Raw genomic sequence first — 23,872 nt, forward strand, 5'->3', positions numbered from 1 at the left:
GAATGACAGAAAATCAAATAAAATAAAGGTGATACAACTAAGCACACAGAGGGCACTTATAAAAGCGTTGAAGTAACCACATCCTGATAACACGATACTGAAAATCTCTAAGAAATGGGTGGCTTTCTAGAAAAAAATAAAAATAACTCGAATTAACTTGGAAAGTTGAAAATCCATATATGCCCCAAGCCATAAGAAGAACTTTTAAAAGTTATTCAAGGATTTTATCCTCAGAAGACTCTAGACCCAAGAAGTTTTATGGGACTATTATTTCAAATATTCAAGGACCAGATTACTATGCTATGGAAAGTACTGTGGAAGCAGAAATGATAGAAATTTGAATATTTAAAAAAAAAAAGTCTGGCATAACTTGGATACCAAAGCGGCACAAAAAAGAAACAGAGATATAAATCTCAGTAATAAAAATATGGAAATTATAAACAGAACAAACTGATCCGTAACATATCTAATAACTTGACTGGCACATTCTAGGGTGACGAAGAAATGTATCATACCACATGGCAAGCTCTTCAGGTAGCAAGAAGTTAAGCAAGTAACTAACATAACAATCTTCTGAGATAACATTATCAGAAATTTAGAATAGAAAGATGGGCACTTCATCACATGTCCAAATATTACCCATCTTACATGAATTATACGGACTGAACACATTTTCATCAAAACCAGGTACAAAAGAAGGGTTACGGCTATGAGCAGAATTATCTAACGCTATTTCAAGAAATCTATCCAATGTAATGAGACAGAAACAAAATCTCTCTCTATTAGAAAGAAGACAAAATTATTATTACTGGCAGATGACAGGAGTGTGTTCGATAAGGACCATCAAGAACATTCAGGAGGTAAACTGCACACGAAATATGAGCCAACACAAAAACCCAGCACCTTTCCTATTAAGAACACTAGCTAATTGGGAAAAAAACGTGGGGATAAATTTTCATACCTAAGAATGGACAAGGAGAGAAATGCAAGAAGAGAAATACTAAGTTAGAAAGCTCACATATAGGGGCATCTGGCTGGCTCAGTCGGTAAAGTGTGCGACTCTTGATGTCGGGGTTGTGAGTTCAAGACCCAGTTGGGTGTAGAGATTACCTAAAAATAACATCTTAAAAAAAAAAGTTCAGATATAAAACATATGCCATTATGTGGGAAAACTGAATTTTAGAGAATACATATTCTTTTAAATTTAAGGTTTTAACAAAATCCCAGGCAAAATTCCAGTGGTATATGCTTTTTTTTTTTTTTTAAAGATTTTCTTTATTTATATGACCGAGAGAGACACAGCGAGAGAGGGAACACAAGCAGGCGGAGCGGGAGAGGGAGAAGCAGGCTTCCCGCCGAGCAGGGAGCCCGATGCAGGGCTCGATCCCAGGACCCTGGGATCATGACCTGAGCTGAAGGCAGACGCTTAACGACTGAGCTGCCCAGGCGCCCCTCCAGTGGTATATGCTTTTAAATTGAGTCAAAATCATCCTGAAGTTCATCTGTTTAACTCAATTCCTTCATTTTAGAGATTATATTTGAAAAAGAAGAATCCAAAATAGGGACAAAGAACTTTACACAAGGATGTTTATTATTTCTGTCAGTGCAAAAAAAAAAAAGTCGGGGAAACCCCTAAATGTCAAACAATGACAATGAGGTGATTGCGGTGTATCCATACAGGGAAAATAAGATCCACAATGTAAATTGGCATTGCAGTGCGTTTGGTATGTTCTCTGTTGGAAAAAATACCGTTAAGAAGAGAGAAACTCTATAAAAATTTTAATAAAAGTTGCCTTTGTTTTTTTAAAAGGCATTATGGATAATTTTAGTTTTTTTTAGTTATCTGAACGTCAATGCTTCCATGTTGCTTTGGGATTCCTCCTTACTTTCCCCCATTTTTATAGCTGAGGCGGGTGTAGTCCCCTCATTTTAGAACTTTGAAGTCTATTTTAAGGATGGCTAGAGAGATGGATGGGTGGGTAGAAAAGTCTTGACCTGCTTAAAAAGTATTCTTCATACCCTGAATTCATACACAAACACACACACACACACACACACACACACAGAGTTTTCTAGCCATTGGATTAGGGAGAAAACCAGTCCTCATTCATTCAACAATATGTACAGAATACCTATGATGTGTCGGGCCAGTCTTGGCCCTGGGAGTGCGGCAAAGAATAGAAGTTTCCAAGTTCATGGTGCTCACAGCTTTGTGGTGGAAGGCAGACAATATGATGTTTAAGAAAAAAAGTACTGTTTTCAAGTGTGGGATGTGTGAAAAATTAAAAAGCAGGGTAAGGGGAGTGATGGCAAGTGTGCATATGTCAATGTCCACAGGCAGGTGAGGGGAGACTTCTCAGATATGATGGGAACTTGGGCAGAGGCCTGGAGGAAGGTCTGTGGATTCTACGGGAAGATAGATCCAAGCAGTGGGAATGGCAAGTGCAAAGGTCCTGTGGAGGGCATGTCCTTGGTGTATGAGTAATAGTAAAAGAGGCCCATGGGGCTGGAAGGGATATGGAAGAGAAACAGTATTTGGGCTGTGAAAACTAACAGGAAGAGCCATTATACACTACATTAATTGCATACATTTAATTACCCCCAAAAACCCTTTTAAATTTTACACTGCGTTGCAATTAAAAAATTTGGAAAGAAACTTCCAGCATGTTGGAACCAACTGACTCTTTGAGTTTAAATGCATCTATAGAGGCCAGGAGCTTTATAGCATTTTATGAGCACAGACAAAGCACTTAATCCCAAGAGCCAAATTACAGGTTTGAAAAACCTCATGAAGTGTGGTGGAACGGAGATTTCCAGTGAGGCTCAGGAGCTTTGAAAACAAAATAAAACGCTGGAGTCCTAAGTTCTCATCATCCTCTGTGATTATTCACTGTATTTACAAGCCCTTCGAGAGGGGGCCATCAGGGGCCCGCACTGCCCTGCTTGTTTCTGTGACAAACACACAGGGATCCATGGAGCCTAAGGGTCAACAAGTGTGCCCAGGAGAGGCACTTCCAAATTCCCCCGGAGCCCGGGCTGGGGGCACCGCCGACCTCTGCACTGTTGCCGGGAAGTAGCAGACATCCAGCCCTGGAGAAAAAGCCCACATACCACCAGGCGCCTCCTTTTGTCCATTATTCAAAGTCCCCCTTGGCTCTGCCACGACCTAACGAGCCCTCTGCCCAGGGTGGGGAGGGAGGGCGGGGGCTAAAGGCAAAGGACATTTATTTTACTACGTCCCTGCTTGCTGCTCAGTTTCTCTTTCCTTCTTTCACTCATTGCTAGTCTTGAGTCCAAAGTCAACTGGCGGACTCCAGCTGGTGAGGGGAGCTGAGGAGGGGAAAGGGGAGGGTGGAGGAGGGAATTAGGGAGACAGTGGGTGGGGGGAGGGGATGGAGAACTCAAATCACTACCTTCTCAAAGCCCCAAGTTCAGCACAGCCTCTAAGCCAAAATGATGCTACTGCTCTGAGAACCGAACTGAAGGCACGTTTCCACCACTGGGAGCCTAGCTGTTTGACCACTGTGTCTCATTTGAACGTGTCACCCCTCCAAAGATAGCAAATAGGTGAGATTTTCTAAGCAAAATAAGGGGCGGGAGCTGTAAGTAAGCCACACGACCCGGAGTGGGGCTCTCCAGCCCCTGATGGCGTGCCCTGCTCCGGAGAGCCCACAAGGCCAGGTATCTGAGCCTTCTGCATGCACACAGATTACCCGGGAGCCTGTCAGAAATGCAGGTTCCCAGGCTCCCTCCACCCTGGCTCTAGGGCGAGGCTCAGGGTGAACAGAGACTGATGCTGCTTTGGGCTCTGATGAGCAGTGAGCAAATGACCCAGTCTCCCCAGGGAAGACTCAGGAAGGGCAGCAAGAACTCTACCTCTTCAGAGTTTTTCCAGGCAAAGAAGGGAATGTGCAAGGCATCCAGATGAAAATACAGAAGAGATCCTGTAACATGGTTAAGAACCCCAAAAAGGACCTGCGGGACCCGTGGAAGCCAAGATCGCTGAGCAGTTCTGGTGTGAGACCCAGCGGACCTTTGCTACTCCAAGTGTCGGTCACTGACAAGAGAAAGCTCTCAGGTCTGATGGTAAACCAACGAAGCACACTGCTCATTCTGCGGACATAATCCATTTCCGAGGCGGGACTTCCTCGATGGAGAAGCAGGTGCTTTGATCTCGATTCGGCACAGCCTTCCTACCTTACTGTAGACCAGGGCTGTCTGCAAGCCGGCTGTTGTTCTGTGGAACACAGTCCGGGTGATACTACCTCAGAGGGCCTTGTCCTGGCCTCTTCCAGCCACATCCCTCCCCAAAGGGGTGAGGAGTCAGAGCGACCTGGCACCCAGCCGGGATTCTGGAACTCTCCGGCCAAACAGAATCCAGGCATGCTTCCAGGGCCTGGACAGACGCTTCTTGGGGCTTCTCCTTCTGAAGACGAACCAGGCCATCACCTAAAGTACGTGTGTCCCTGGGCCGAGGACTCGCTGCTGGGGGGCCGGGAAGGGGGCCAGGACATGCAGGTGCGCGTCTCCACGCCTCCTCAGGGCCGGGAGTGGGAGGATAAGGGAGCAGGCAGGTCACGGCCATCCTGGGCCACCATCCCAGCATAGGACTCGGAGAAGCCCGAGATTCTCTAGTAACTCTGGCCTTCTCAGCTTTTCTGAAGGTATATTAGACAAGATCAAGAATAAAATGTTTAACAGTTCAGGGCACCTGGGTGGGGCTCAGTTGGTTAAGCGTCTGCCTTCGGCTCAGGTTATGATCCCAGGGTCCTGGGATGGAGCCCCGCATCGGGCTCCCTGCTCAACAGGGAGCCTGCTTCTCCCTCTCCCTCTGCCGCTCCCCCTGCTTGTGCTTTCCTGCTCTCTCTGTCAAATAAATAAATAAAATCTTTTTAAAAAAAGTGTTTAACAGTTCGTTAGCTTGACTTACAGCTTCTAAATATTTAAATAAACAACACGTGAGCCTCTGTACTTTTGCAGATATTAGGGGGCAGGCCTAAAATGACTCCACAGGGACTAAAACTCCAGGTTACAGTTAGGTTATTCCCACACTGGGATTGTGCTATTCCAAAGGAAACATCTCTCCCTTCAAGTGGACCAGACAGACAGCCCCAGACTCTGCAGAGCAGATGTTACTGACACGTACCAGACCCCTAAAGGAGGTGGCCAGGAAAACAAAGGTTACGTGCATTTTAAAATTCTTTTTCAGTCCTTAAGGTAAAGGACAGTTCATTTTTATTTGGTTCTTTTTACTCATTTCTCAATTCCTCAACATTTTTTCGGGAATTTCGGATGATAAGAGCGTGCTCCAGGTAGGAGGGGTGATGTTGTCTTGTCACTTCTCAGGGGACAGAGGGCTGCTGGTTCCTCACGTGGCAGGTGAGGCTCCACCAGATGTTCTGGGCTCTGCTGGGGCTTACACCATGAAACGGTCATTCTTATGCGGGATTCACAAAAGAAAGGGGGAAATGAAGGGCGGGTGACCTAGCAGGAAATGACCAACATCACCCCAGAAGTCTTAGCTCAGCCCAGAACACCAGATGATGCATTGAACTGAATTCTCAAGCTAGTGAAGCTAAGGAAGGAAACTTAAAAAACAAACAAACAAAACAAACAAAAAACAGGAAAGAAGAAAGGAGAAAGGAGAAGCCCACAAGAGCCACTTGCCGCCACAAAATAAGGAAAACGAGGAAGGGCAGGAAGGTTGAAAGTGTATTCTGCAATCTCTACTTCGTGTGAAATAATTGCAAAATCGAGGCTGGGACTACTCACAAGACTGCAGTCTGGAAAAAAGTGATGCAAACACCGAACCATCAGGCAGTTTTATGTCCTTTAAGCTGCAAAAGACGTATGTCACATACCCACAGCCCGAACCCGAGAGAGAGCTGAAGTATTTTTTGAGGAAAACATTCCTTTTCTAGTATTCAGAAGTATTTGATTATTTACCTGTCAATCAGGTTAGCACTAACACCTTAATCTGGAAGTATCTTGGGAAAAAATATAAGTGATTTATAGATGTGTGGCCCGTGGTAAACCAGACTGATTTCTGCAAAAAGTTCTAAGGGAAATCTTCATATATGAAAATCACAACAAAATAACATGAAGAAAGCCCTCCAGAAAACTCTTGGGTTTCTGGGTTACATATAGCTCCAGCAAATAAGGAAGGCCTCTGTTCTCTCAACACCCAAATTCTTATCCCAAGTTTGTCATCCGAGGAACTCAGGGGTCCACTTTTCAAGTGATGCATCAGTCGAGTTCATTTTATTCATTAGTAATATGTTTTATAAGAAAAAAAAACGTTAAGGAAGTTAAAGCTTGGAGTAGAGAGGAAATACTGTTAGGAACAGACAGAAAACGGAGATGATTTTATTAATTATTCTTAGTTAAGCCCAAATGCTAACCTGCCCTCCTCTGAACACAGCACATAAATGGTTTCGAGAAACATCTGTAGTAAGAGGATTTCTCTCAGCTTTGAGCGGGACTCAGGTTCCTCGAGTCCAGAACCCACTGGAAGCTCTGAGTTACCTGTAACATCCCACACCCAGGACCGTCCAGCTTAAATCCCTGACTGTCCTGTTCAGGGACTGCCTCTCTCCTGGGGCAGCATTGTGGCCAGCCCCGTCAAATCAGTTTTCCTCACACTGAATGTAGATCTGTTTCCCTATAGTTTCCAGGCTGTGGCCCTCCATCTGATCCTGCGAACAAGTCAGATCCACCTTCCACAAGACAGCCGGCGCACCCTCAAATGTGTGAAGGCAGTTATCATGGCCCCAGCTCTCTCTGCCCACCAGAAAACCCCAGATCACTCTCCTGTGGTTCTAGCAACCACCCTTAGAAGGCACGTTTGGACCTTGTTCTGCTCAATCTAATGATGATAAATCAGTGTGTCTTGAGAACACAGAACCCTGGGCTGAGTGGTGTCTTCCAGAAACAGTTTGAGCATGATTGTAATATGAGGTACTTTTATTTCTATAGTTGAGAATCCCATTAGCGAGTTTTGGCGGCAAATCTCAGTGTCTAGTCAAAGTGAATTTATAGTTAATTAAAGGCTTATGTTATTATCATAATTTTTAATCTCCTTGGAGCTATTTCAGTATTTTGATTTTTCAAGATCTTTGAGGACCCTGATTCAGTCATTAACTGGATTTGAAAATTCCTTGTAAACATCTTTGATGATAATTGCACTCGATGACTTCGCCCTGGAAACAAACAAACACCAAATTGTTAAGTAAAACAAGGCCGGGGGCCAAGCCCAGCAGACTGCTTCTAGAAACAGCTCCCTTGGCCAATGTCCAGCTGTCCCTTATCACCCATCCAGCGACTCCGTCTCCTAACTGCTGTTGAACACATCACTTTCTGTCTTGGCCCAAGTTGTTTTGCTGAAGTCCCAACTTACTGCATTTTCCTGACCAACCAGTCTAACAATATTGTCAAAGAAAGCATAAGCCCGGTCCAGAGTGATGCTTTTCTCGGGGAGCCTGAAAGTCCCAGTGATAATTTCATCTTGTAATAGGAGGACAAATTTTTAACAATAGAAGTATAGTTTCTTCTGGAACCAGCTCACCATGCTCCACCTGTAATTTTCAGAATTCACTTTCTTGCCGCTTGGACACTCACCACCTTCACCTCCCAGGACCTCCTCCATCTTTTATGATCGCTCACAACTGTCTGATACTGGTCGGCGGTTTCGTGCATCAGGAACCTCAGCCCTCTGGGTCCGGAGAAGCCCATCTGCTTGAGAGATTCTGCCTTTGTAGGCCATGGGGTCTTACTTCCCATTTCAGTAGGAAAGACACTCTTCTTCATTCGCTTGCTGCCCCTGTTCTGGAAAGGGATCCCCAAGGACAGGCCTCGGCCACGTCCCTGCTCCACCCTCAGGCCCTTGTCCCAAGTGCACGCTCACTCAAACACACAAAAGAGCAGAGCAAAGTAGGAAAGATGATGTTTGGCTTTCACTGCCATGTGTCACCTGGAAGCCATTGGCTCTAAGGGAACGTGCATCCCCAGACCCCGCCACGGCCCATGTATGTACTTTCTTGCCAGCTTCTGTATGTAGGATTCAAAAACCTGACTTTATCAAAGAATTCCACCGGGACCTATATTTTTCATGAACCTAAGTTGTGATTGCTCAGTCAGCATGGCTTTCTTGAGAGACCCCCAACTCTCTTGCAGGGGCTTCCACTCCCGAGAGTCTCATGTTCTTTAGCCCGATCCACCCACCGGGAAGTTAGGACGTACGGTCTGTGTTGTCACTTTGTAGCTGATACTGCGCCCCGTTGCAAGGCACCAAGGACCCGCAAGCAACCGCCAGCCCAGAGAAGTCCTGTCTCAGCTTCTTGGCAGCTAGCAGCAGTGCTGGTAAGCAACAGCGGGGGTGGTAGGACAGTGGAGAGCTCCGAGTTTCAGGTTCCAAAGTGTTGCCTCGTCCCAGAGCGTAATATAATCAGTAATACACATCTTCTCTAAAGCGTAAGACACACGCATGTTCTGGGGGAGTTCACGAGTTCGATCTTGAGTCTAGATGTTCAGCCTTCGATGGGCGTCTGACTTTCACCTCTGTTTTGATAAGGGGATCTTAGGTTTGTGAAGAAGAGTTATATTTACTTTCATTGGTAGTCAACTTGCGGGAAATATATGGTGGGGGCGGGGGAGGAAGCCTAAGGCGGCTTCCTCTTGCAAGAGTGAAATGGAAAAAGAGAGGGACAGAGGCAGAGACTGTGTGTCTTGGGGGAAGGGGTGAGGTGGGTGGAATAAGGGTGCAAAATGTATACATTTAATAGCTAAGGAAGTCGAAAGACCAAATCTTCATTATATGCACCAAACGGCCATTTAAAACAAGATGATTGGTGTGTAAGTGAACAAATTTAGTGGTCTTAAATAAGTTTGTTAGCCTTCCTGGACCTCACCGTATCTGGTTTAAAAAAAAAAAAAAAGGCAGGTAATGAGTTAGGTCATTTTTAAGACCCTCCAATTAGAAGTGATCCTAACGGTAACATCCAGCAAGGAACCCCTAAAGTCGCTATCGTGAGAGGTTTATGTTCATTCCACTGAACAGAACATCAGCTGCAACCCCATTCATCCAAATCACCATTTGGAAATGAAATTTGGTCAACCCATCGGTCTGTTTTATTTGTCTAAGCCCACCTGACCTAGTGCCTTGAATATTAGTCTCTGCATTTGTCCAAAACAGTCCTACCCTGTTTGGGGAAAAGTAGTGGTGGATGTATGGGGCTCTTTGCTGAGTGATGCCTGTTGAGCCCATGGATGGCAGGGGCACAGGGCACTCTATAGAGGAGCCCCCGAGAGCAAGTCTGGTCCACAGCCCCAGGACACGAGGCAAGGCCGCAGCAAGGCAGTGAGGTGCCGGGGGAGGCCGAACGGTGAGTACTTCAGAGAAGCTAAGGAGGTGAGAGGAGAGACCACCCGGGAAGGCAGAACCTGGACAACACAACTTAAAACCTGCTGTAGGTTTGGCTGTTTCTAAAATAAGTTAAACACAGAATGACCATATGACTATGCAATCCCACTCCTAGAAATATACCCCAAAGAAGTAGAAAGAGTGTTGAAACAAAACCTTATCCATGAATGTCCATGACAAAACAACAGCTAGCAGGTAGAAACAACCCAAATGCCCATCAACAGATAAAAGGACAAGCACAAAGTCATAAATGGAACACTATTCAGCCATAAAAAGGAACGAAGCGCTGACATGTGCTAGTACACAGATGAATCTTGAAAACAGCCAGACACAAAACGTCATGTATTTTGGATTCCACTTCCATGAAATGTTCAGAATAGGCAAGCATTCCACAGAGACAAAAAGCAGCTGAGTGGTTTTCGGGGGCTGTGGAGGAGGGAGGAAGGAAGAAAAGTGACTGCTTTTAGTGGGCAGAGTTTCCTTTTGGAGTGATGAAAATGTCCAGGAATACGCAGTGGTGATGGTGGCACAAAACTGGGAATGTGCTAAATGGCAATTTACTGAGCATTAACATGGTCAATGTGAGTATGCCCGGTCTCACCTCTTCTATTCATAGAGTACTGGAAGTTCGAGCCACAGCAATTAGGCAAGAAAAAAGAATGAAAGGCATCTTGTCTCTGCTTGCAGATTACATGATCTTATGTATAGAAACCCCGGAAACCACCACACCGGAAAACACCACACCGAAAAACTGTGAGAAGGAATAAATGGATTCAGTAAAGTTTCAGAAGACAAAATCCACGTACACGAATCAGGTGCGTTTCTATACACTAACGATGAGCTATCTGAAAGAGAAATCAAGAAAGCAATCCAGCTTACAAGAGCAGCAAAAATAACAAAATATCTAGGAATAAATTAAACCGAGGAGACTAAAGACATGTACACTGAAAAGTATAGGATATTGATGAAATAAATTAAAGAAGGTATGAATAAATGGAGAGGCAGTCCATGTTCTTGGGTCGGAAGAATCAGTATTGTTAAAACATCCATAGTATCCAAAGAGATCTGCAGACTCAATGTACTCCCTATCAAAATTCCAGTGGCCTTTTCCATAGAAATAGAAAAAAATTAACTCAACATGGATTAAAGACCTGAAACCATAAAACTCCTCCAAGTAAACATACAGAAAAGGCTCCTTGACATGGGTCTTGGCAATGATTTTTTTTGGAGTTGATACCGAAAGCACAGGCAACAAAAGCAAAAATAAACACATGGGACTACATCAAACTAAAAAACTCCTGCATAGCAAAAAAAAAAATAATCAACAAAATGAAAAGGCAGTCTACAGAATGGGAGAAAATATTTGCAAACCACATATCTGATAAGGGGTTAATATCCAAAATAAATAAGAAACCCAGAGAACTCAAATGGAAAAAAAAAAAACAAATAATGAAATTTAAAAATGGCCAGAGGATCTGAATAGACATTTTTCCAAGGAAGACATACAAATGGTCAGCAGGTACATGAAAAGGTGCTTCACATCACTAATAATTGGGGAATGCATATCCAAACCACAATGGGATACCATCTCACAGCTGTTAGGAGGTCTTCTAGAAACGACAAGAGATAACACATGTTGGCAAGAATACGGAGAAAAGGGAACCCTTGTGCACTGTTGGTGGGGATGCAAATTGGTGCAGCCACTGTGGAAAACAGTATAGTAGTTCCCCACAACATTAAAGAGAGAACTCTCATCGGATCCAGCAATCCCACCTCTGTGTAGACATCCGAAGGGAATAAAACCAGTATCTTGAAGACACATCTGCATTACCACGTTCATTACAATATTATTCCTAATAGCCAAGACGTGGAAACAACCTAAGGGTCTGTCAACAGCTGAGTGGATAAGGAAAATGTGATGTGTATAATTGACCCTTGAGCAATACAGGGGTTAGGGGTGCTGACACCCAGCACATCTGAAGGTCCACGTATAACCTCTGACTCCCCAAAACTTAACTACCAATAGCCTACTGTTGACCAGAAGCCTTACCGATAACACAAATGGTCCACTAACACATATTTTTTTATGTTATATGTATAAGTAAGCTAGAGAAAAGAAAATGTTAAGAAAATTGTAAGGAAGAGAAAATACATTTGTAGTATTTATTGAAAAAAATCCAAATATCAGCGGACCTGTGAAGTTCAAACCTGTGTTGTTCAAGGGCTAACTGTGCGCGTGTGTATATATATAAAATGGAATATTATTCAGCCATAAAAAAGAAAGACATCTTGCCATTTGTGACAACATGGATAGACCTTGAAGGCATCAGGCTAAGTGAAATAAGACAAAATAAAGGGCTAATACGGTATGTGAAATCCAAAAATAGGACGAAGAAAAGTCAAACTCACAGAAACAGAGACTAGATTGGTGGTTGCCAGGGGCTGGGGGTGGGGAAATGGGGAGATGCTATTCAAAGAGTACAATTAAGTTTTGATGATCTATGTATAGCATTGGGACCGTAGTTAAGAATACCGGATTGCAGGCGCCTGGGTGGCTCAGTTGGTTAAGCGACTGCCTTCGGCTCAGGTCATGATCCTGGAGTCCCGGGATCGAGTCCCGCATCGGGCTCCCTGCTCGGTGGGGAGTCTGCTTCTCCCTCTGACCCTTCCCCCTCTCATGGGCTCTCTCTCATTCTCTCTCTCTCAAATAAATAAATAAAATCTTTAAAAAAAGAATACCGGATTGCATACTTGAAATTTGCCAAGAGAATAGATCTTAAGAGTTCTCGCCACATACCTGAGAAAAGATAACTGTGAGGTGATGGATGTGTTAATTAACTTGGCGTTAATCATCTCACGACGTATATGTATATCAAATCATCACTTTGTACACTTAAAAAATACACAATTTCATTCATCAATTATACCTCAATAAAGCTGGAAAAAATAAATTGGCCAAATGGTAAATTTCATGTTCTGTGTATTCCATCGCAATTTCATTTTTTCAAAGTTGAAAAACCAACCAACAAACGTAAAGGGGGCTGCAGCCCAGTGAGGGAACCAGCCGGACCCCTAAGCAGGACCACCGACCGCCCTTTCATCCTCCCTCCGGCCAGGCTGTGCCGCTCCTGCCCGAGCTTTCCTGCCTGCCAACAGAAAGGAGAAACCTAAGGAGCTCAAGTGTCAGTGTAATATAAATTACGGCGAGGGAAAAAACAGAAACAACGTGATGCATGGCTGAGGATCTAAAAGAGGAATGTCCACCATTGTTTGTGATTATGGATCACATCACAATCTAATAGCAATTTTTATTTAATCAATAATTTCCATGCTGAACAGACAGCCCTGCTACAGAGAATCGACAGGCAGGTACAGATAGTGCCAAAGCCTCGTTATTAATCTTTCCTCCGTCGGCTTATCAGCCAAACTACTGTAAAACGCACCACCGAGATGGATTTTAGAAGCCACCTTTCTCCTCTTGCTCCCTTTTCTTTTCCTCTCTCCCATAACATATCACAAAAGGTAGACTCCACATTTATTTGAGTCACCTGGGGCTTGAGTGGCATAAAAAGGCAGTCCACGTTAAGCAATTTCACAAATCAGTGGGACCTCGACCATCGCTCAGGGTTGGTCATTATAGGCTAATAAATCATACTTTCTCTTTGAGTTGTCAGTCGCCAAAAAGCTTTGTACAAACGTTGGCATCTGTAATTCCGTAAAGGCTTTTCATCTCGAAATAAGATGCTCTAGACTGATAACAAGAATAATCCCCTCTTGATCAAGGAAAAAAAAAAATCTGCATTTTAGCAATTAAAAGCTCCTGCCAGAAGCCAAATGGCTCGATACTGAGCCCCCAGTGAAGTTTATCTCCACTGAACATAAGGAGAGTACAGCGAGGGTTGTGCTGTGTTTGTGGTAGGGACTGCTTTATCTTGCCCCGGGGGCTGCACCATCTCTCCCCAAGTGGGACAGGAGAGGAAGGTGTGAGAACTTTCGCCACCTCCCGGAAAAGCCACTGGGGAGACCTGCACGTCCTGAACCAGGGCTTTCCTGCCTGTCCTGGAGAGAGGGCTCGGCCAAAGCACAAAGGTTAACATCATCCCAAGAAACAGGAGGTGTTTGGGGCACCTGGGGGGCTCAGTCGTTAAGCGTCTGCCTTTAGCTCAGGTCACGGTCCCAGGGTCCTGGGATCGAGCCCCACGTCGGGCTCCCTGCTCAGCGGGAAGCCTGCTTCTCTCTCTCCCACTCACTCTGCTTATGTTCCCTCTCTCTCTGTGTCTCTCTCTGTCAAATAAATAAATAAAATCTTAAAAAAAAAAAAAAAGAGAGAGAGAGAAAGAAAGAAACAGGAGATGTTTGAAGGTGGCGTGGAAGGAACAGGTGAGACAGGACTGGGCCAGGCACATAAGGCAGCGCGCGCCTTCCCCAGACGGCAGTTTTGTTCTCCTGATTAGGAAGACATTTTCAGAACCTCAGATTATGAGGCACACCAAAAACCAAAAGAATGAAAAAGACATATGTTTACTAATCACAATAAAACCGTCACTAAGAAGGCCCTAAAATCGTGGGGAACACTGTGGCTGGCTTCTTCTCTAAGTCATCAGAGATCATTCTCCAGTGACCTTGACCAGCCTACTTTACAGAGAGACACTCTTGGGGCCCTTAGGTAATGAGCCTGGGGCCACACACACAAGTTACGGGGATTCTATGGGCAAACCACCCTCCAGGTGCTCAGCTGACAGCCCGGAAGCTGCTGACTGCTCTCTGAAGGGCGTCTACGACATCTGCACAAACTGTCACTGAAACATCTCCAAACTGTCCTCCCAAGTTTTAAGAAATAACTGAACATAATTTCCACGGCAGAGGCTCACTTCTGGCCCCGCCCCTTCCAGGACATCGATGGTACCGCTGCTGGGGCTCTGCAAAGCTCAGCCCCGAACTTTCTAGGGCTCATACCGGCTCTTGCCTTCCTTGCATCGGAAACATGTGATTCTCCTCGCTCCACCTGGATGGGAAGTCAGACTCCCAGTGCAGCAGGTGGGTCCCAGGAAACCGTCACTCTGGGCTTTAATCTCGCTTCCCACAGCCCCCTGCCTTCCAGGAGCTTTGGTTCCACATCGGTACACTACTTACCACTCTTCAATCCCCAAAGCATGGAATGAATCATTCTGCAATTATATTCCTAACCCCACGGAGTGTCAAAAACCCCAGCCTTTTATTATATTAGCTACTATCATAGATAAAATTCTCCTATACTTTCTGCTTCCGTTAACTTCTTCCCGCTGTTTTTTCCACATGGAAGCCCCAACACCTCCCTGCAATGGTCTTTCCCTATTCATATCAACCCTTTTTTTCAAGACCATGTCCAAACCCACCAGACTTTTCTCTTGTGACTTCTGCCACTTCACTTTACCTGTTTTCTTGCTGCTCTGCTTGTACTTCTCTGGTCCTCCCAGTGGTCTTGCCCCTATGTTCCCCTTACTCCCAGACATAAAAGATGAATGTATCCGGTCTTGTTCCCTCCTCTGGCCCTGACCCCGACCCGGGCCTCAACTCTGGAAGTCTGACACGCAAGAGGCTTTTTCCAACACTATGCCTGCAATTTGTATCTTGGCCACCAGGTGGTGCTAATGCATCGTACCGGTAAAACCACCAGCTTACACAGGTGAGCAGGTGCAGCTGAATCAGTGACATGCTTACATTTTTTTTTTCATTTTGATGGAAAGTCTTTATATATTCCTTTTTAAAATTTTGATGAAAAGTCTTAATCTCTCCATTCTTTAATTAGGCTGATTAGTACTACTTCTCATTCTTCCTTATATTTGAATATATATGGGATTCCTTATATATGAATATATGTATGAATATATGATCTCATTCTATCCCTACCAAAAAAAATAAAAGTAAAAAATAAAAAACCCTGTGAGGAGAATAGGATGGATATTAATATCTCCACCTTACAGATGAGAAACTGAGGACCAAAGCTGTAGATTGACTTATTTAGATTCAGAAACAGTTCTTGGCAGATGTAGGAATCAAAGATAAATCTCCCTCCCCCCTCCAACTCACTGATTAATGCTAGTTTTACTGGTAATTGGCTGGGGTGGGGAAGGGGTGGCTTACATTTAAGGCCTTGGCCTCTCTTTTAAGGATATGTCACTTACAGCTCTCTTGCCAACATTAATTGTTCTAGAAATGAAAAAAAAAAACCATCTATGGCAGTATTTAGCTAATCCCAGGAAAGCCTAAATGTCCCTGAATTTTCAAAAAAAGTCCTTGCATTAGAAAATTGCTTTCTGTTTCTGGAGTTCTGTTTTCTGTCAAAGCAGGAGCCTGATCTCCATGCTTGCCATGATCTCAGAAGCTGAAGTCTGAGTGACTTCCCTTGGTCTGCAAAAAAACAAAACAAAACAAAAAAACCACCAAAACCCAGTGATGGAATTCTTCACCGAGACAAAGGACTTGGCTGGTTATAGTCCTTGCTGAGAAGTCCTGAGTACCTAACCTAACAAATACGGCTTTAAAATTAAGCGCGCGTTCTCTCTCTCTCTCTCTCTCTCTTTCTCTCTCTCTCACACACACACACACACACACACACACGTACACACATGCAGACACACAGGGGCATGCACACCACATACACCCGTGGATGCACACACACAGGCACACATAAATATCTATTAAATAGCCTTTTGTTAGAGACTAACAAGTTCACCTTTTCCTTATAATTTGAAAATTCTACGGCACACTTAAGGAGAAAATTAATCTTAAATCACAAATACACTTTTGTTGTTACTGTTTTCCACACTGCAAGAGGAAAGATTTGGGACAGAAGAGGGGCCAATTCTGCCCCCCAGGGGACGTTTGGCAACGTCGGGAGAAATTTCTGGTTGTTACGATGGGGGGGGGTAGATCCCCCCTGGAATCTAGTGGGCAGAGGTCAGCAGTGCCGCTAACAGTCCCACGACAATGCAAAGGATGGCCCTCACGACAAAGAATTCTCTGCCTCAGTGCGTCCAGGGTGAGAAGTCCTGGTTTTGGGTGCCCACCGAGGAGAACTTTCAGAAGGACATCAGGATAAGAGAACACATAACAGCATCAGGCTCTGAATCTCGACACTGCATATTTGAGAATAAGGAGGGATCCAGAGTATAAGGAACAGAGCCGGAGACCCCACCAGTTCCTCTTTCTTAGGGGTTCACGAACCAGGGGCCTAGTCAGAATCTTTACACAATTATTAATTTCATGGTGACATGCCAACCCCAAAGCTGCCTGAATACCAACCTAAACCATGTTCTTATAGGCAAAGTGCATGAACTTATCAGCTAGTAAATGTCTTTACACTTTTCCCTTTTAGAAAAATTATCAGTAACATTTTCTTGAGTATAATTTTTAAGTAACTCCCCCAGCTGTTTCGTCAAGTAAACACTATTATTACCCTTATTTCAGAGAGAAGGATGTGATGTATCTAGGGTAGAAAGCAGCAGGCTTTGAGCCCAGGTCTGTCAGGTTTGCAAGGGACCTTGTACCGTCACAGGAGAACAGCGGCAAGCCCGAGGATTCTCTCGGATCAGGTGCTATGTATGCTTACAAAGTCACGATCACCATCATCACCATCATCGTCCTCATCCTCGTGCCTCAAAAGTTGACCCCCATGCTTTGCTTTGACCTAAACCTGTTTCCCTCCCGTTTCCCAGAGGCCTTTTCCAATATTCCTTACGCGCTTCTCCCCTCTTCTAAGCCCCCGGTATCTCAACCACACAGTTCTGGCATCATTATGTTCTGTCTCATATGCTACTCACCCTATGCTTTCACGTTTCTTTGTCTCGCCCTTCCCCTGAGAATGACCAGGCGTGGAGGGTCAGGGCTAGGCCCACCACCAAGCAGGGGCAGTGGGCAACATGCAGGCGGCTCCCGGAAGTATTCGGGGAGGAGTTGAGCGAAAGCCTGATCGGCTACTATCAGCTCATCCTTTTTCCCGACACACAAGAAGACACACAGCTACAGGCAAGTACGTTTCCACGAGGTACGCAGCCCAGCCCGAACTGACCATCATTCCTTCTTGTACAAAGTGGGCCCGCGGAGAACATTCCAGGGAATCTTACCCAAAGTAGCATTCAGAATCAGTTCAGAGGAAAATCCTCTCCAAGTGGCAGGAAGAGTTAATTGGCTAAAAGTTCTGATGAAGTATTCTGGGGGGGGGGGGCGTGCAAGAAAACATTTCTGGGGTACCCCAGAGCAAAACAAACTTAAGAAAGTAACTAACACATTATTCTGTACCAGTGACATCTCACTCGAAATATTGATTTCTTATTCTTCGTTCAAGGGGTAAGAAAAGGGGAAATTAGTAAAGGGAAAATTTTAATAATTCCATAATTACTCAAGTAATTAATAAACCACATCCTAGAAATATTAAATACGATTATTCTGGAGGGCACTTAATCTACGGGGTGGAAAAGATCCTGGGAAAAAGATAACATGTGACTGCCTTCTCCAAAACCCCACCTGGGGGCAGCCATCCATAACCGACCGTGCATCCCCTCCACCCCCCTCCCCTGCTGCAGGTGCTGGGGAGGGGGGTGGAGGGGGGGAGCTCAGCACAGCACCCAGGTGGCTGCCAGCCAATACGTGGGCCCTTAAGAGGAAACCTGTTTGCCATCCCTATCCTGAGGACTATCTAATTCAAATCTTTCACTTGCTTTTACTAAAACTGAGGTCCAAGGAGGTGAAATGGCTTGGCCAAGTCCCATCTATCAGAACTACGCGGGGAAGAACGGGGTCCCCGCCTCAGTCAAGAGCAGGTTCGGCAACAATGAATATAAAATAAGCCTGAGAACCGACATGCAGAAGCCACAGACCCAAGCGCCATTCCCCTCCCCTCCCCAACGCAACCTGCAAAAACAAATACATAAAACAAAGGGAGACGAGGCACTCTTTTCAACCCTCTGTCTGTTTCTCATTAGGCCTCCTGCATGCGATCTCCGTTCGGCCTTGGATGTTGGGGAGGGCATTTATTTTCACGGGTGTTTCACAGTATGAAAAGTGAGAAAATAGCATTCTAGAGGGTCAAATGTTTCCAGGGAGGTCATCCCAAGGGTCAGGGCAGAGATGGTGCTTCCATGCAGAATCCCACTGGCCCCAGGAGCCCACACGGCCCCTCACGCCACCCCCCCACCTCCCACTCAGGCTCTCTCCTTTCTCTATGGAAAGTATTTCTGCAGGTGCAATTCAGTTCCTAGCTTTAAAAACGTGACCCTCAAGGCGCAATTGTCAAAGGATGGCTTTGAAGTTTGTGGTTCGGAGCCTGTATTTTACATGCAATATTTCCAAATAATTAGAGTAACTAAATTAACTAGCAACTCCATGTAGGGAAAAGAAGATCAAAATCTCCACTCATTCGTTTTACGTTTTATGTGCACACAAAACTAATTTCTGCCTCGTATCTGAGACCCCTATCGCATCTTACACTCCATTTTCTCTTAGGTAAGGATATACAATGCAACTTTAGCAAAGGGATCAAAATTAGATGGAAAACATTTAAAATGCAAATTTAGGATCATGGTATTAATATGAAAATAATGTCTTCAACACATCCTAACTTCACCCCGTTTCTACGGATCCACCAATTCTTCACAGATTAGATGTGCCTTCTTTACATCTAAATCTCTAGGATGTTAAAAAGAAAGCCCTTCGTTTTCATGCTGCCTATGTACAGAATTTGTTTTCAAACGGCAGCAAAGGTGATTATAACTGTATTCTTCTGATAAAAGAACCGACAGCAGGCTTTAGAGATCAAAATTCATGGCATATGAAAGCATTTAAAATCCAAGTAGGTGGTTAATCACTCTACAAAAAGGTGAATTTCTGACACCCAGCTTAAAAGATACAAAGGAACACAGGGACTTAAATGCCACCCAGTTGAAGCTGGGACTCATATAAATACAACTCACATTCTCTGCCCTTCCGCCCCACTAGCAGGAGATGGGTCCCTCACCTGCCTAAGGCCCTCTCCGCAGACTCATTTGGCTGGGGAGGGCGTGGGGAATAAAACTGTTAAAAAAAATAATTTGACGATTTTTCAGACCTTGGAAAAGAATATTACAAGTATTACTTCGAAAGCAGAAAGAGGGTTCCGGCACTGAAATAGAGGGTCAGGGAATACAGTGATACAGCAAACAGGTGGACGTTAGGGATGGTGAGGATACTACTTTCATTCTCCGGGTCCTGGAAGTGACATTCGCAAGCATCACCAGCCACCGAGCGGTGATGACCCATACTGAGGTGCACATTCTTCGCATTTTTAGGAATAAATCTCCTCTTTTGAAAAAGCCTCTCAAATCAAAAACTTTGATGGGCCGTATCATGTCATTCAGAAACAACGCGGGCAGGTTTCGGAGAACCTAGAAATGACTAACTTGGGCTCACGCTGTGCATTGTTTCAGACCCCTCGACCCTCCTAGAGCCAAAGATGGGACTGAGTTCTAGGACAGAAGGAATGCAAGCGGGAAATGGCTCTCAGGAAGGTTTGGAAGCCTCCCTCATCCACGCGCGAGGCCAGACCAGGAGATGGAAGTTGAGTTTTTTGCATGCCCTCCCCCCCAAAAAAGCCAAAACAAAACCAGAAAACATGTTGAGAACCAACATTCTGCCACCTTCAGAAATAAATTTAAATGTAAGATTCGTGTCTTTTGTAATATGCCGTGCACAACAGCAAAAAGAGAGTCTAATTACTTTGGAATTGAAGGGAAAATGTGGACTTTCCAACTTACTTTGAGGTGTTAGAATACGTACTTTCAGATGCCAAGGAAAGAGAAAGCGTTTGCATCTCAACAAATCAATAATCAATTCAGTCTTAATCAAAGGTACTTTGAATTCATTTTTATACCGGATCTCCTTTTTACTCTCTTGTTCTGTTCTATTTTAACTGACACCAAGAAAGGGACAAAGTATAACAAAAACCTGGTTAACAAAAATATACATCTGTCTTCTTAGCTTCTGGGCATAGAAGTAAATTTATGACAAATTTAATACTAGCTTGAGAGTAACTAAGCCCAATTATAATTATCTTGCTGGGAAGAGAAATTAATTAAACATCTCCGTGATAAAGACCCTACAGCAAACCTAGAATAAACACACACCTGGCGGAGGACAGGCGCTTGCAATAAAGGAGAAGAGAAGGGAAAGGCAATGGTTAGCGCATCTGTTGGGCCAGTAATGGGACGAGGTAATGTTTAAGAGAACACGGAGTGCATTACGCTGGGAATGAGACTACCTGGCGGGCAGAGCCCGCCGCGTCCCTAATTCTCCTCTTCAACTTTGTGATTTGCTAATGTGAAACACATGTCTCCCTTTTGCACCAAGTTCAAATGGCTCTGGAATTCCAACCGTGCAGCTCAGCGACTGAACCAGAACAAGGGGAGAACTTGTCAGGATTTAAGAGCTTTCAGCAAAGCCCTTCAATTGCAGCCAGCACCCTATTCCGCGGAAGGATATCAATTATAGATAGTGACTTGCTTTAGCAGGCAGTCGGGCCTGTCAGGCCCTAGATAGACAACCATGAAGAATCATGAATCTTTCTATTAACTGTAAGAGGGGGAAGAAGAATGGGTCATGGCTATAAATAAGGCAGAGCATCAGAATGGTTTAACACCTTGCCTCTTGGTCGCATGGAGCATGAAAATTCAGCTAATTCACAAAATGCCGTCTCTCCAAGGAGAGCCATGGGAATGGAAACAGTTAAGACTTCCCTCCGTCCTTAAAAAAAAACTGGGGTTTGCCACTGGTATTTTTTCCACCTGCCACCAAAATAATTAGGTGGGTATGGAGCTATTCCTTCAATCAGCAAAGAATAAAGTGCTCGTGCTATCCCAGGTCACTGCTGATGCAACCAGATAACGCCCACCGGGAGGAAGGTACTTGCATGTCATGCAAAGTAAAATCGACTTAAACGCACACATTGGCAATATCCGCACTTCAGGTAACGAGTAGAAAGGTGGAAAATAAGTGACATGCCCTAGTGTTTTTATTTAGGTTGTGGCCAAGTTATAACTGTAATCCACTTAATGTATGTAATTTATCTCAGACTAAAATTAACATCATAAAGGTACTACATTGGATTTTCTCCTACTCCTGACATGAATTCCTTCTAGCTGGTTTGGAATCAAAAATTTCCCCTGTATGTGGATTCAGTCAGATTTTTTACGATAAGACACACAACACGGTGGTCATTCAAGTTGATCGTTTAAGCAGATTTACCGCAAAACTACTCAGGTCTCTGCTAAAACATCATCACTCCCTAAAGCCTTTCGCCACTGAGATTAAATACACCTACAAGAGTCACTGTCTCTTAAAAGCTTTTGCATTCAGTAGGTAGCAGAAAGGTTAAAAAACGCTACATCAAACCTGGTCTCTAATGAGGAACACGATTCCTTTGAAATGTAGACTCCGAATAAGCTCTTGCTCCATCCCGCATGTGGTAACAGCTGAACCATAATCACAGCCCTCCTTGGAAAATACAATGACTTATCCTCAGAAAAGACACCATGGGACGGTGTCACCTCTCAGGACGCAAGCAGCTCTGGTAATATCTCGCTCGCGATGGCAGTTTTCATGCAAACCGTTCCCCTCATGTGGGTTATTCACTCCTTCTATCACTAAGGGTAGCCCTGGCATACTGCACTCTTTGGGAATATCTCCCTACACTAGAAGAAAAATTCCAAACTTTTTCTTTTCCCCCTTTGGTAGGACCATGTCTGTGGTTTCCATTAAAAGTCAGCAAGAAGAAAGGGCCATTAAGTAAGGCTTGGCTTAAAAATAACACTTGCCTCAAATTAAAGAGAAAGAATTGAATTAAGTTCATGGAAAAATCTGGAAGTCTACCTTAATTAAAAACATTTGACTTTCTAGGTTTCTTGCTGTGCTGAGAAATCTATAATTCTTCCTACACAATTACAAGGAGACATGATTAAGAAAGAAATGTGGGTGGGGGGGAGCCCTGCTGATGTCATGTTAACTCCTCAAAACATTCTGTACCTAACGGATCGCAAATCCTGGCAAACGGTCTATTTAACACTTTGCCGTGATGACAACGTGTGGAATACATCACAGAGGAGGAGCCAAGTTGCAGACGACACCCTGGAGAAGTTCCTGCGGACGGTGGAAAATGTGGGATGTGTCAAGAATTGTATAATTTTAGCGTTTAAATGGAGAAGTGTTATCAAGAAATATGGGTCATCTAAAATTAAAAGTTACTAGAAAAGAAGAGACAACGGGGCGAGTGTGTGCGGTGTGTGCGTGTGGGGTGGGCGGGGCCCTGCTTCTCTGTCGGATCTTCTGTCACCAGACAAGCGGGTGAACCGGCCACACACAGCAGACCATCCATAATGCCTCGATGAGCCTATGCTGTTTAGTCTCGATGATCGAGAGAGAGAGACCCTTCCGTCTCAGCTGCTCCCGGTCCCATCGGCTAAGGAGACTCCTCTGGCATGAAAGAAAGCGCCAAATCAAATGAAGCACTGGCAAAGGAAATACGCCTCATCAGGTATGTGCACATGGGTGTGGGGAGTGCACTGCGTTATTGGAAATAAAACCCACGGGGGCAACACTTCTGGACATCGTATAGTAAGATGAGGTGTGGATCTCAGTCTGACCATGCTGCAGGTTTCAAAAATCCATGCCACCGGACGCATTTAAAAATACACATCACTTTTTCCATGGAACTACCCGCCCTGCAAGGGTTGGCCTTCAGTCAAGAAACTGTGTTAATGGCTTCCCCAAGCATCTACCTATCTCACGCAGAGTACTAATTGCTGCATAAAATACTGGGAGGTTCCTTGGCCTTGAGGGTTTGGAAAAAGAAGGCAGAACAAAAGAAAAGGAATTCCCCACCTCTACAATTTTTTTTTTCCCTACCATGGCTGGGTCTAGGAGAGGAGAATCAAACTTGGTTAAAAGGTTAAAAATAATTCATGTCCAGCTTACTATTACTCAATACCCATCAAAGACGCAAACTCAAAATAGTGTTTTCTGGCTTACAGGATCAGAGTCATTACGCTCTCTATTGAAGACTTTATTGAATTTTACACTAAGCTTTAGCTGACTGAACAGGTCAAGCACCATGGCTCAGAGTTTTCTTTATTCTCAAAAAATCATAAAGCCCTCTCCAGTTTGCAGCCTGCTAGCTAAGAAACCTGACTCAGCGCAGGGTCAGGGAAGCCGACCCCACAGGAAAGGTCACGTAGTTGTAAAGCTCACTTCCCGAGTCCCCCCGACTTACGTGCACCAGCTGTTCCTGGGTGTCAAACTCCCGTGTGCAGCCTTCCCAGTGGCAGTTGGTCTCATAGATGACTTCAGGCTCCTGTTTGCTTTCGTCTTTGTCCCCTTCCTCCTTCACCAGGGTCGTTCCTTCGGGCTGTTCCTGGGTCGGGGTGGGGCGGGGCGGGGGGGGGGGGGGGG

General features: G+C 44.6%; 1 protein-coding gene across 1 annotated transcript in view; it reads right to left on the reverse strand.

The window, feature by feature from the left end:
• Window positions 1–23,872, reverse strand: part of GLI3 (GLI family zinc finger 3) — a 259,316-nt gene that overhangs the window by 43,222 nt on the left and 192,222 nt on the right. Inside the window, exon 8 of the mRNA XM_081799713.1 lies at window positions 23,694–23,847. Coding sequence (XP_081655839.1) covers window positions 23,694–23,847 — 154 coding nt within the window. The remainder of the gene's footprint in view (window positions 1–23,693; window positions 23,848–23,872) is intronic.

Source organism: Leptonychotes weddellii, chromosome 12 (genome assembly GCF_054177405.1).
Source record: "Leptonychotes weddellii isolate Sample4059 chromosome 12, ASM5417740v2, whole genome shotgun sequence".
NCBI lineage: Eukaryota > Metazoa > Chordata > Mammalia > Carnivora > Phocidae > Leptonychotes > Leptonychotes weddellii.